The sequence below is a fragment of the Asparagus officinalis genome, chromosome 7 (assembly GCF_001876935.1).
Source record: "Asparagus officinalis chromosome 7, Aspof.V1, whole genome shotgun sequence".
NCBI lineage: Eukaryota > Viridiplantae > Streptophyta > Magnoliopsida > Asparagales > Asparagaceae > Asparagus > Asparagus officinalis.
This window is the reverse complement of record NC_033800.1, coordinates 52,913,276-52,926,907: the sequence shown is the minus strand read 5'-3', so window position 1 is coordinate 52,926,907 and position 13,632 is coordinate 52,913,276. Positions and strand designations below refer to the sequence as shown.

Genomic DNA, 13,632 nt, shown 5'->3' with positions numbered 1-13,632 from the left:
AGGGCCGAGCCACCATTTGGTGGCCCGGCCAGGACCGAGCCACGGGTGGCTGTTCGGCCAAAATGCGGTTTTTCGGTTCTTTTATGGATTCTTTCGGGATTTGGGGTTCCAACTACTCTGATATTGTTGTTAGACAGTTTCTAACTGAAGACAGAGAGGATCCTTCGTTCTGATCTAAGAAAACCACAAACAAAGCCTATAAATAGAGGCTCGGGTGTTCATTTTTGGAGGAGAGGAGATCAAGAGGGCGAGGTGCTGCCGGTTTCTCAAGTGCATAGCCACGAATTTCAGAAAGGGTTAGTGGATCTTGGCGATCTCCTGTGCATAAAGAGTGGAGTTCGAGAGATCTAAGACCCGTCCCCCATTCCTCCGGATTTACGCTTGGTCTTAAATCCCGAGAAGAGCCGTGGTTTTGCTTAGTCAAAATCGCCGCTACTGCAATTACTTCCTTCGTGAAGTGAGAGCATTGATTATCCAACTTCTGCTAACCGGATCTGATCCGCGGCGGTCCACGGATATTAACGTCGGTGATAAACGTCTGTTGCGCTGTTTGACAAGAGTTGTAATCTTTATTTTCATTGTGTAAAGAAGATCTTATAAAAAGATCGATTTTCTTTCTTTTTGAACTTATTGTAATGGCTGAAATTGTAATGAGTTCGTCACTAATGAAAATATCAACTTTTGACCCAAACATACGTCAGGGTGCATAGCACACGGCAAGACCCCACAAAAGAAAAGAACAAACGCAAACCCAAGTGAAAAACGATACGATAACCGAAACGACAAAAGAACGTGCAACTGGTAATCCAACAAAATCATCATGCAATCCACTACCAAAACATGATAATCATAAGAATCCGTAAATCAATCGGGTAACGAGATCATGCAGCTAGCGATCAGAATAATCATCCAAGTCACAAGGTTATACCATAGATGGAATTAATACTTAAAAATCTACAACATGAGACGTAGTACGTCGAACGAAATAATCCAAACAAGAAAACCCCCATGTATATACAATATGTCTCAAATTGTAGATAATTAATTATTAATCCCGATCTATGCATGGAAGAGAGTACAAGTGGTCTACATCTCACAAGAATCCATAAATCCTAACCAAAGTGACGACGTCGATTCACTTTGATTCAACAACCAACCCTAGTGGCGACACCGATCCACTAGTAACAAGTCTTGTAACTAGTCATCCTATAACAGGTCACCGGTTCATATCTCACACAAAGTCAACGGTCATATCATCATATAACTGATTGTTCGCACATCATCCAAGCAAATAAATTCATGAACCAAAGTAGCGACACCGATCTACTTTGACTCAACAACCCAACCCCAGTGGCGACACCGATCCACTGGTACGAGCCTGGAAGATATACCAACAACCATATCCAATCACATGAACGAAGACTTTCCCACCCCAACTCTTCTCGCTTTTCCAAGTCAACACAACACATGTCTCTAGGTCACACAAGGCCACTATGGTCATGACTGCTAATGGTTCTCAATCACAGCAAGACAATAGCAATGTAACAATTCATGTGCAATAATACCATGACATATCATGTAATAATGATTTGTTACAGTATATATATATATATATAGGTATATATGAAAATAGTAATGTTATAATGCACTAGAAATGATGAAGAAGAAATCCTTCAGTCAAGTCCGACGATAGATAGATCGATGCAGAATAAAGAAACAACTACTAACTGTCGAAAAGGAAGTATACACGCTAAACGAGGAAGCGATCCAACCAAAGAAAATATAGAAAATAATCATAAGTATAATGACGACATAACAAGGAATCCTACGACGTCAACGGGGAGAATCTCAAGATCTAGTTCCATTGTAGATAGGTCGGCAATGAATAGAACTTTTTACATGGCTCGACGGAGGGTCAAACCACAACGGGTTCACCCCAAATTTGGTGTGTTGGGGTTTTAGAATATGTAGATCAAGTTTAACGGAGCGGATCATCCACAATGTAGCTCAATCAAGTGATCATCAATGACTAAGAAACTTAGTGGACGTCCACTTAAGTTGACAGAAGTTTTGCTCTCTCTCTCTCTCTCTCTATATATATATATATATATATGAAAATAGTAATATTATAATGCACTAGAAATGATGAAGAAGAAATCCTTCAGTCAAGTCCGACGATAGATAGATCGATGCAGAATAAAGAAACAACTACTAACTGTCGAAAAGGAAGTATACACGCTAAACGAGGAAGCAAATAATCATAAGTATAATGACGACATAACAAGGAATCCTACGACGTCAACGGGGAGAATCTCAAGATCTAGTTCCATTGTAGATAGGTCGGCATAGGAAACGAGAAGCGACTTCGGATTCAATTTCGAATAATTGAGCAATAGAATGAATGAAAGAGTCTAAACAAATCATTCTAAGTGAAGAGGGACTCAAATCAGGATTGTCAATAAATCAGGACGTTAATCTCCCCTCCCTATTTTAGTGAGAACGACGAAATCACCTACAATGATATAGTCGGTTCATCTCCACAATTTGGAGGAAAACAAGGCGTATAGCCGACACAGAAATGAAACCAAATACATAGGCACGAAGGCCATCCACCGCAATGATACACAGTCATAAATGAGTCAACGAATACAATACAAGGCCATCAATAATATACAAGGCCGACAATTAATTATACAAGGCTGCAAACAATAATACGTTCCCCGACAGCGAATTGCAAGCAAACATGTAGGGAATTCTAGGCTAATGCATTCAAGCATAAGTATAAGGAAGCACGATAAATATGTGATATCAGACAATAACACGAATCAAATGAGTAATCACATGAAATATAATTACGAGTCTCAATATGACATGAACATAACTATGAATCGGACGTGCATGTATAGTATAATAAATTCTTTTAAAATATCTATTATTATAATTACTCAAAATAAACCGTTTATTTTTAAACTAACCTTTAAAAATAATTAGCTTATTAATTTCAAAATAATCCTTTACAAAATAATTTCCTTTAAGTTATTCCTAATCTTTTAAAATCATAAATCTATTTATTTAAAAGTTCTTTTACAAAATAGTTTCTTAAAATATTTTCTCATTTTAATTAATTCTAAAACAATCTTTAAATGTTTATTTTTAATATTATTCTCCTAAAAATATTTTTTTTTTAAATATTTCTCACAATAATTATTCTAAAAATATTCTTTAAAAATATTCTTTTCTTTTTTAAAACAACACCTCATAATTAATATTGTTTATCAAACAATCCCACGCAGATATATCACAACGTACAACATAATCATAATACAGTCTAAACATGCATATAATTAATTCGCAGATCAAAAATTGAACTGACAAATCAAGAGAAGTAGGATTTTGCTGTTAGGTCTCATGTTATGAGCCTACATCTTCTAATCTTGTTTTGATGATTACAAACAATTCCTAATATTGTTTGTCTAGTGTTTATGTTTCTTATTAGGTATTCTAGACAAACAATGAGTTGGAGGTTGGATGGATTGAGCCTACACGATCACATCAAATGGAGGTTGGCGGAATATCGGTATGAAGTCATTGCACATCAAGCCATATTCAAGATCAAGCTTCATCTGCACGTTTACCAAGAAGAGCTTTCATGAAGATTAATCAAGCTTGGGTATATAGTTTATAATGTTTGTAGTTTAGGTTTTATATAATGTGTGTTAATTCTATAAGCTCAAATATACACACACATATATATTTGTGATTTTCTTAAATATAGGTGTTTTTATGAAAAATATGTTTTGGACTATATATACATCATAAACATATTTTATTATGTCCATATAAATATTTTACAAAGTTTCAAAACTTGGTTTATGTCAAAACATCAAAATTCAAGTATCTCATGTTTTCATGTTTTGGACATTTTTGTAAAATGACAAGTTTTCTTAAATGATAACTGAAATTCCAAAAATTCCTTTTGTAACATGTTCATTAACATATTTATAAACATTTCCCAAATTTTTATGTTTTTTGGAATTTATTTGTTATTTTTAAAAGCACTTTAAAAATCAGATTTTCAGCATTAATAGTGTCTGTGCATGTTTATAAGTCGACTTATAAACCCTGACAAGTCGACTTATGAACTCCTCTAGAAAGTGTATTTTATCCTCTGCTAAGTCGACTTATAAAGCATGGTAAGTCGACTTATAGCAAGTCTACTTATATAAGTCGACTTATAAAGTGTTGCACAGTTACGTATTTTTGACCAGTTTACAAAATAAATTATTTCTCTCAAATGGGAAGTTATATTTAATAAATTCTTTCTCTAACATATTCATATACATGTTTAGAAACTTCCCACAAAATTTTATAATTTTTGGAGTTGATTTACTATGTAAAATTGATTTTAGAAAATCGGGTGTTTCAGCAGTTTTTAGAATCTAAAATATCTGTGTTCAAATATTTATTTCTCACAAATGAGAAGTGATATTTCAGAAATTATTTTTGTAAAATATTTATTTACATGTTTAGAAACATCTCTCAAAATTTCATAATGTTTAGAGTTGATTTACTATTTTTAAATGATTTTACAAAACCAGATACGCAAAATTTCAGACTCTGCCGAAAACCTGTATTATCTGTTAAGTCGACTTGAAGTCGACTTATAGGCTGAAAATTTGGCTGTAACGGCTAGTTATAAGTCGACTTATCACTGTAGCAAGTCGACTTATGACTGTATAACGGCTAGTTTTCCAGACTCCTTGTTTTTCGGGTGTTTTGTCATTTTGCTGGGTTTTTCTTATGTTTTGGGGTCTCCTATATATACCCCCTTATACCCAACTCTATAATAATCTAAGAAGAGTTTTAAAAAGAGTTTATTAGTTTGTTTAAGTGTTTGTTTACAAAATTAGTTTTGTGAAGATTGTTTTACAAGAAGAGGAGATCAATTTCAATTTGGGCTTTCAATCTTCCATCTCCATCTCTCTTGTTCTAGAGTAGTTTTCTCAACTCTTTCATCTAGCTTGTTTACATTTACATTATTATATTTTGCTAGACTTTAATTGAGTTGATTTTATTTTCTCATTGCTTGCACACACAACCTTTGAGCTTAATTATTTTCACACATTATATAACTTGGGGTTGTGGTGAGTGTGACCTTGAGAGTGAGCTTAAATTGTGTTCTCACCTATTGTAGAGAACAATTTATTTGCTTTGTGCTTAATTGTGAGAGCTACACATTGTAATACACTTGTACACCGAGAGGAGTGTGTGGTGAGAGACGGGGTTGTCCCAAGAGGAGTGGGGTCGGTAGTAAAAGCCTAGAGAGAGGTAGTAAATCCGAGCACTTGAGGGAAACACGGACTAGAGACCAACACTTAGAGGGTGTAGAGTGTGAGTACAATTGTGTGTGTTGTAAAGTTTTCGGTGAACTAGAAAACCGAATTGTGAGGTGTAAACGTTGTTCGGGTGAGCGTAGAAAACCCGGTTGTGATAGTGGAGTTCTCCCCGTGAGTGGGGAGCGGAGACGTAGGACGGAAGGTCCGAACTCCGTGATCATATCATTGTGTTTGGATTGATCATTATGTCTACTATTTGTTTTCATTGTTTCTTGTTTATTTTCCCTTTGCATATATATCCTTGCATATATCACATTGAATATCAATATTGTTAGGATATATTTGTTAATTAATTTTAATCGGTATTAATATCTAATAAGATTAGCAATAACCCTATTCACCCCCCTCTAGGGTCTAACACTTGCCTCGGGGTTTTGTCGAACGAATCGACGCTGGCGCGCGAAGCTACGGCCCGCCTATGAGGTGACGGCGACGGATCTAAACAGCGACGAGGACTGCAGGGGCTGACCGTGGGGAGGAGTTGTAGCACAGATCTGGCGGCGTGGTTGGGTGCAGGTGGACGACACTCGATGGGCTCGAGGGGAACGACGTCGAAGGAGGAGAGCAGCAAGAGTGCGGGTGCAGCGTGGGGTTCAAGGCGGGCGGCGCGGGATGTGGGGTGGCGCTGGAGATTCGCCGGCTACGGGACAGGCTCGGGGAGGAGGCTGTGGGGTCGGGAGCTCGGGCAAAACAAGGGGCTGCGGGTTGGTGGAAGCGTGGCACAGGGATGGGAGAGCACGGCGGGGCGGTTCAGCGGCTTCGACGGAGGTGGCCCGAGGCGTGGTTGGAGGCAGGGGTGGCTGTGTCTGAGGGGAAGAGGGCTGGCCGCGAATCTGGGGGCAGCGATCGAGGAGGCGGGCGACGGGTGGAGCCTGGGGTCTCGAGTGGTCGGTGAGGTTGGAACGACTGACGAGGGCGGCGACGGGTTGACGAGGTGCTGTCGGGTTTGGGGCGGTGGGTCGGGCGGTGTAGGTAAGGACGATGGAGATAGGGAGAGAGAGAGTTTTCAGAGAGAGAGAAGAGAGAGAGAGAGAGAAAGAGAGAGAAGAGAGAAGATGAGAGAGAGAGAGAGAGAGAAGAGAAGATGACGTGGGGGATTTTTTAGATGAAAAAAAAGAGAGTGGGGGAAACACGAGGTGGGTGGGAGTGCGGGATTTAGGGAGTGATTTGGGGAAGTGGGGTAGGAGGAGAGAGTGTGAGGAAATAATAGAGGGGAGAGAGAGGAACAGATTGAAATACCGGTGAGAGGAAAAACGCAGAAAAAATACCCCTTTAAAAAAATAATCAAAATACTAGAAAATTTATTCAAATAAATATTAAAAGGTTATGGTCAAAATAATAATAACAGTAACAATAATGAATCATTAAATATTAATTAGTTTAAAAAGTTTTACCAAAATAATTAAATTTATAATTAGCAAAACCTTTAAAACAAATATAAAATCGGGTTTTTAAATCATAGACAATTCAAAAAAATCAAAAAAATACGAATACTCTTTTAAAAATAAATTTTAATATTTAAATACCAAAAAGTTTATTTAAACCTGTATTAAAAATTTACGGTCATTACATCTCAACATATGGGAACATGTTAGAATAAAAACCATAACCCTCAACCCTCATCACAACTTCGGAGTTTTGGTGTAGTGACAGGGACTTTAAGAGTAACAAGTAGGTTGAGTTCAAGTAACTAACTGAGCAATTTATACAAGTCCTTTCAAAAGCTTTAAAAAAGTGCGCATGAAGAAACGTATTACCATAGCTCCTGAAGTTTACTCATCTCATTAAGGGAATCAAACTTAAAACCAACCACATGAGAGGGTTTCATCTTATTAAGTAATTTCTATAAGTAATAAAATTAGTGAAGTCATATGAGCATAATTTTCCCATGCTTTCCCTAAGTAAACTTTAGGCTTTTTCATTCTTCAAATGCCCAGGTATGTTTTCTAACCCTTTTCCGATTTACTGCGTTATAAACCATGCAGATAGTGGAGGAGCTCGGAGGTTTTGTTACAGGTCATGGAAGTTCTTGTACACGTGATTACAGGGAAAGCAAGGAAAACTTTGAACTTTTGCGTAGCTTTATCCTCTGGGTTAGTATTATTTCCTACTATTCAAACTAAAACAAAATTTATGTTACGTATATTCTTTTGTTACTTGAATCCAAGAGTAGGCTACCGCACCAAATGTAATGAACACACAAACACAAGGGGGAAAAAAGAAAGTGGATGAAAGTTAGTGCAGGTACCTCTCCTTTTTTACGTTTCTGATCTCTAACTGTCTGACTGACTTTTTATAACTAGTAGTATGTGTTGCTACTTATATTATCAAATATTGTTGCCAAGTTTGCAAATACTTGTGAAGGTTTCTGTTTTCCTGTTTAGTTGGTAGTTTCGTCCTGTCACACTCTTCGCTTATGTCCATTGCTGATGGCATCCTTCACTTGGCTGCTTACATCCATCACTAACTACAACTTTTTCCAATCATGTTTCTCATGTTTAATTTTTTTTCTCGTGGGATTGTCTCACCCAATTGGCTGAAAGCAAGTTACAGGGAACACAAGTTTTTAGGTGAGCAGATAATTTAATATTGGTCACTGGTCATATATAAATATGTTTTTTAGACTTCAGACTAACGAGGAAAAAAAATCAGTTGTTATTCTCTCTTCTGTTTACTCATATTTTCACTAGCAATTTCTTTATAACCACTGAACCAGTGGACATAACTTTAACAGAAAAATCTGTCGATTTTCTTTAATTGTTCTTTCCTTTTTTTTTTTGAAGGTGAATCACCATTCATTCTAGAAGATGAAGATTATTTGCTCAAGTATAAGTTTGAACTGAGAGATGCAGTTGAGAGAGCGAAATTGAAACCACACTCGTTGTTCAAAGGATATAATATCCGTCTTGCTAAGCGTATCCAGCAGTCTGTGGATGTTCTTTCATCCATCAGTAAAGCAACTGGTGGCAAGGTAAGCATTATTATCTCTGTAGCATCATCTTGGCTGGTTCCATATATTTATTCTCTACGGTTGTGTGTAGACTTTACTGTAGATGATACTTTTAATGCTGCATTTGGGTGATCTGTTCATTTGTTTAATTTATAATTAAATACAAGTTAATATTAACAGGAGAAAACATCAAAATTGTCAAAATTAGACAGTTGATGATGCTTCTATTTTGTCTCTTGCTGTTGTGTAGAATTGCTCACTCAGTCTTTGTTGGAGCAACAAGGGTCACATTTGTTTCTATGGTCTGCAACTTTCTTTGTAGGCTGAATGTTGGACTTCATTGCAATGTATGCGTGGAGTCTTCTGGCAAATCACCAATGGAAAATTGTTTACGTGTATCAGTGGAACTAAATAAAGATGCTAAGCATTTATAATCTAGCACAGCGGGGAAAATCCTTAAGCAGGGAGGAAACATCATATGAAAGGGCTATAAGATGTTAGTATGGACAATTTGAAATTTCCACTAACAGAAGCATAGTCTTCTTCAGATAAACACTGGAACAACTACCACTGCATTGGCTTCTGCAGTTAATGTTCACAATATGGAGCTCTGCAAAAGTTATCAGGTTATAAGTCCTGCCATTTAGGTATCCTGGCACTCGGCTCAATTTTCAGTGCATCAAGTGATACACACAGTCTTCACCATTACCTGGACTTGACATTTCTTAATTTGGTTCACCAACACAGTAATCAAAACAAAGGATAAATTACACTAAACCCCCAATAAACAAAGGATAAATTACACTAAACCCCTACTAATTTCTTTGGAGTAAATTACACTAAGCCCACAGTAACTTTGAAAATGTCTTTTATAATTTATGGGTGTTATCTGCAAAGTGCAAAAAACTCATTGGGGCCTTTTTGCGAAACGTAAAAGTTATTGGTGGTATTTGTGTGATTTTGGAAGTTATTGGGGGTTTACTGTAAATTCCTCAAAGTTCTCGGGGGTTTAATGTAGTTTATCCCAAAACCAAAGCCACTAACACTTCTAATTAACCAAAGGGAATCTGACTTAAAGTGTGAATTACTAATTTGCAAGGTAGCTGCAAAGAAAGGTGTATGGACATTTAGCAATGACTGGTTTATGAGCCGTGTTATGAGACAAGAGCTTGATGTGGAGGCTCCTCAGTTTGCAGAGTCCCTTTAGCTGCAGATTTATGTAAACCATAACGTTTATTGGTGGTTCATGCTCATAATTTTGGATAAATAAATACAGGTTAATTATCATATTTACTTGTATGTAATAGAACTGAACAATATGCTGCTTTTTTAAATAAGATCATTTGATATCCTGAGGTTTTCATGTCTTGCTTCACTTTTACGCTCTCATTTCGTCGGGGCTTTTACCAACTCCGTGAAAGTAGAGGGCTTATAGATCAATGACTTTCACAAATGAGTTTTATATTCAGTTTTAAAAGCTAGCTCATGTGGAAATCATAAACTTAGCTGAGAGCCATAACCATAGTTGTAGCTTTCATTTCGACATTGAAGATGGAAAGGCAACTTTTATAACAAAAAAAAGGTGGGGGGGAGGGGTTTCATCATAAAGTGAGTCAACTCTACTGATACAAGGAAAATTCTAGTGCTTAAGTTTTCTTGCATTGATAAATGTTCAAACATTCTTGCATTTGTTCATCAGGATCAACAAATGACTGTAACGTTGATATTTCTAAATGGTTTTTATATGTTTAACTTCTGTACAAGTTAATCCTGACGTATTTCACTTTTATATAGCTTTTTTTAAAGAAAATTTTATCCTAATATATTTTTCTTATATATTGCAGTTTTTTGCAATAACTCTAATATATTCCTTTACCATAAAACAGTTTTGAAACTGGTAGCATATTTCGCTTGTATTTAGTGTTATATTTTACTAGACATAAAATTACTTGATTATAGACATTTCTAGAGAGTATAGCAGCGATTCCTCGAGCATAGCTATTTTCACTTGACTATAGGGAAACTAGTAACTACCTTTAAGGAGATTAGATGTTGAACATCTAGAAATTTTGAAATTCTAGATACAACCAAATTCTCATACAGTCCCTTTGCCAAACTCTTAAAGCTCCTCTTTATTTAAATCTCTTCAAATCCAGGCACATCCCGTGATTTCTACTGAAAATAAGCAATGATGCTTATGTTAAGTATTAATTATATTGTATACTCATGTTCATGTCTCTCTCCTAATCTAAGTTGCGTTCATAATGACATTTTCCTCGAGCTGATCAACTAAGTACTGTGAACCTTACTGTTCCCTGAATTTTGCTCACATGCATGCATGCTTTCGGTTGTTTATGATTATTTTGTAAATGGCTCTCACATGCTCAAGCTATTAGGGGAGTGACTAAAAGGCTATATATCCATACAATTATAGTTGCATAATGTAGCATATGATTAGCATGCCAAACAACCTAGAGTTAGCATAATTACTTTTGTGGACTCAATTTTAAAGAAATTTAGTTTTCATTATCTTATGATTCCAACATTACATCTCAATGTAACGAAAACTGTTGGGGAATTCAAGCTATTCGACCACCTGTCAAATATGAACCCTCGTGCGGAATTTGCCCTACCGGATCTTGTGTTAAGACAATAGAAAGAAGAAATCACAGCAAATTGAAAATTGCAAGAAAATGAGAACATCGAGTTTTAACGAGGTTCGACAATTTGCCTACGTCCTCGGGAGCCACACAAATAATTTCCTTTAATATTAAAGAAGATTACAAGCTTGGAAAGAGAGGATCTCAAACTTGAGATCTCTCAAAAGAGAAGCAACAGAGACTATTTGTTCTTCTTAAAGGCGTGAGATTTTCCAACTTGAAAAATCTCTTCTCTTCTAAAAAAACAACTACTGAAACTCTAAGATTTTCCTCTGAAAAACTCCGCTCAAAGTTGCTGTGGAGAAGACGCTCTCAGCCGCCGCCAAGATCTCTTAAAATTGCCTCGAGAATCACCTCACAATTTCTCGTGCACAAGGTTCCCTTTTATAGGGAAACCATAGTGCCAGCTAGCGACAGGCTGTCGCTAGCCTCCGCCTGCAACCAATGTCGACCCCGCCTGCGTGGGGGGGGGGGGGGTGCTCAGCTCGCCTGAAGAGTCGCCCGCTCGAGCTCGCCTGTTAGCTTTGAGCTCGCTTGCGGAGGAAGCCGCTCGACCTCGCCTGTTAGCTTCGAGCTCGCATGCGCCTTCCTTGAGCTCGCCTGCATGCTCGTTCGACCTCGCCTGCAACGTCACGAGCTCGCCTGAATCGCCGAAGCACGCCCGCTTGCCTTTCCCTCATGGGTCAAACCCGTAGCCGGTTTGGGCTACACAGCATCAACAATCTCCCACTTGGAGACCAAACCGCCGCCTGCAAGCTATCTCAACAAGTATCTTCTCTTGTGTGGCTCCGCCCTCATCTCTTATGTATGAAGGCTAACTGAAGTTGCGCACAACTCTAGTTTTTAAATGGTGACGACTTTAGTCAACATATATGCAGGATTTTGGCTCCCCAAAATCTTCTCTAACTGTAACTTCCCGTCCTCAATCATCGAGCGTATGAAGTGGTAACGTAACTCAATGTGCTTCATTCTGACATGAAATACTGGATTCTTGGTAAGGTGTATAGCACTCTGGCTATCACAATAAAAAACTTCGTTCCCCCGCTTCAGACCCAACTCTTCCAGACACCCAGCTAACCAAATCATCTCCTTACTCGCCTCAGTCGCTGCGACATACTCTGTCTTAGTTGTGGACAACGTCACAATCTTCTGCAAACGTGAGACCCAACTCACTGCTATCGACCCTAAGGTATAAACATATCCCATGGTGCTTCGCCTTGTATCATGATCACCGGTAACATCTGCATCCACATATCCTTGCAGTACTAGCTCCTTTCTCCTGAAATACAGTGGCTTATTTGTAGTCCCTCTCAGATATCGTAATAACCACTTCACGACCTCCCAATGTTGTTTCCCTGGGTTGCTTGCAAACTTGCTCAAAACTCCTACTGCATGGGCAATGTCCAGCCTCGTGCAAACCATTACGTACATCAGACTACCAATAACTGATGAATAAGACACCTTTCTCATGTGCTCCTTCTCTGCATCAGTCTTGGGCAATTGTTCTCCAGATAACTTGAACTGGCTTTCAAGGGGTGTGCTAACGACCTTAGCATTCTGCATGTTGAATATCTGAAGTACTTTCTCAATGTATTCAGACTGACTCAACTTCAACGTCCCCTCGGACACATCTCGGTTGATCCGCATCCTAAGAATTTGCCTCGCTGCACCCAGATCCTTCATGGCAAACTTCATTGCTAACTACTTCTTCAGCTTGTTTATCTCCTGTAAACACGGTCATGCGACTAACATATCATCAACATACAGTAATAGCACGATATAGCTGGACTCGAACCTCTTGAAGTAACATCAATGATTTGAATTGCATCTGCCATAGCCATTACTCTGCATGAAGTTATCGAACTTCTTATACCACTGTCTTGAGGTTTGTTTCAATCCATATAAGCTCTTCTTAAGCCTACATATCATCTCTTCCTTTTCTTTCTCAATGAAACCAACATGTTGCTTCATGTAGATTTCTTCATCCAAATCACCATGAAGAAAGACAATCTTCACATCTAACTGCTCAAGGTAGAGATTTTCAGCAGCTACCAAGCTCAACACCACCCTGATGGTTGTGAGCTTCATAACGGGGGGAAATATCTCCATATAATTCACTTCTTCCCGCTGTTGGAAACCCTTCACGACTAATCTGGCATTGTGTCTTATCCTTCCATCACTCTCCTACTTGATCCGGTAGACCCACTTGTTATGTAAGACTTTCTTCTATGCAGGTAGTGGGCCTAACTCCCATGTCTCGTTAGAATGGAGAGAATCAATCTCTTCTTACATTGCATGCTCCCACTGTTGAGATTCTCTCACTTGCATAGCCTCCTCATAGCATTCTGGTTCTCTGCTATCTGTCAAAAGTAGGTAGTCTAGTGACGAGAGATACATAAAATTCGATGTAGGTACCCTGGATGACCGTCTAAGCTCCTCGCCCTGGGTAGTTGGTTTTGCACCTGGAGCCTCCTCCGTTCTTTGGTCAGAATTAACATTGTTTCTCCATCTGGAAGTTCCTCCAAATCCATGTACTCGGATACGCCCGCATCCGTAGTGCTGTAGGCTGTCTAAAAATCACAATGGATAGCTGATCCAAACAAGTCCTGACAATAGGAGTTACAAT

General features: G+C 38.2%; 1 protein-coding gene across 3 annotated transcripts in view; it reads left to right on the top strand.

The window, feature by feature from the left end:
• Positions 1-9,648, top strand: part of LOC109849888 — a 31,885-nt gene extending 22,237 nt beyond the window's left edge. The window contains exons 3-5 of one of the 3 annotated variants that reach the window (XM_020419772.1): positions 7,382-7,966; positions 8,180-8,367; positions 9,446-9,648. In XM_020419772.1, coding sequence (XP_020275361.1) covers positions 7,882-7,966; positions 8,180-8,367; positions 9,446-9,553 — 381 coding nt within the window. In that variant the 5' untranslated portion in view covers positions 7,382-7,881 and the 3' untranslated portion in view covers positions 9,554-9,648. Of the gene's footprint in view, positions 1-7,381; positions 7,967-8,179 lie in introns of all 3 variants that reach the window. The other 2 variants (XR_002249261.1, XM_020419771.1) reach the window with 2 other exon arrangements.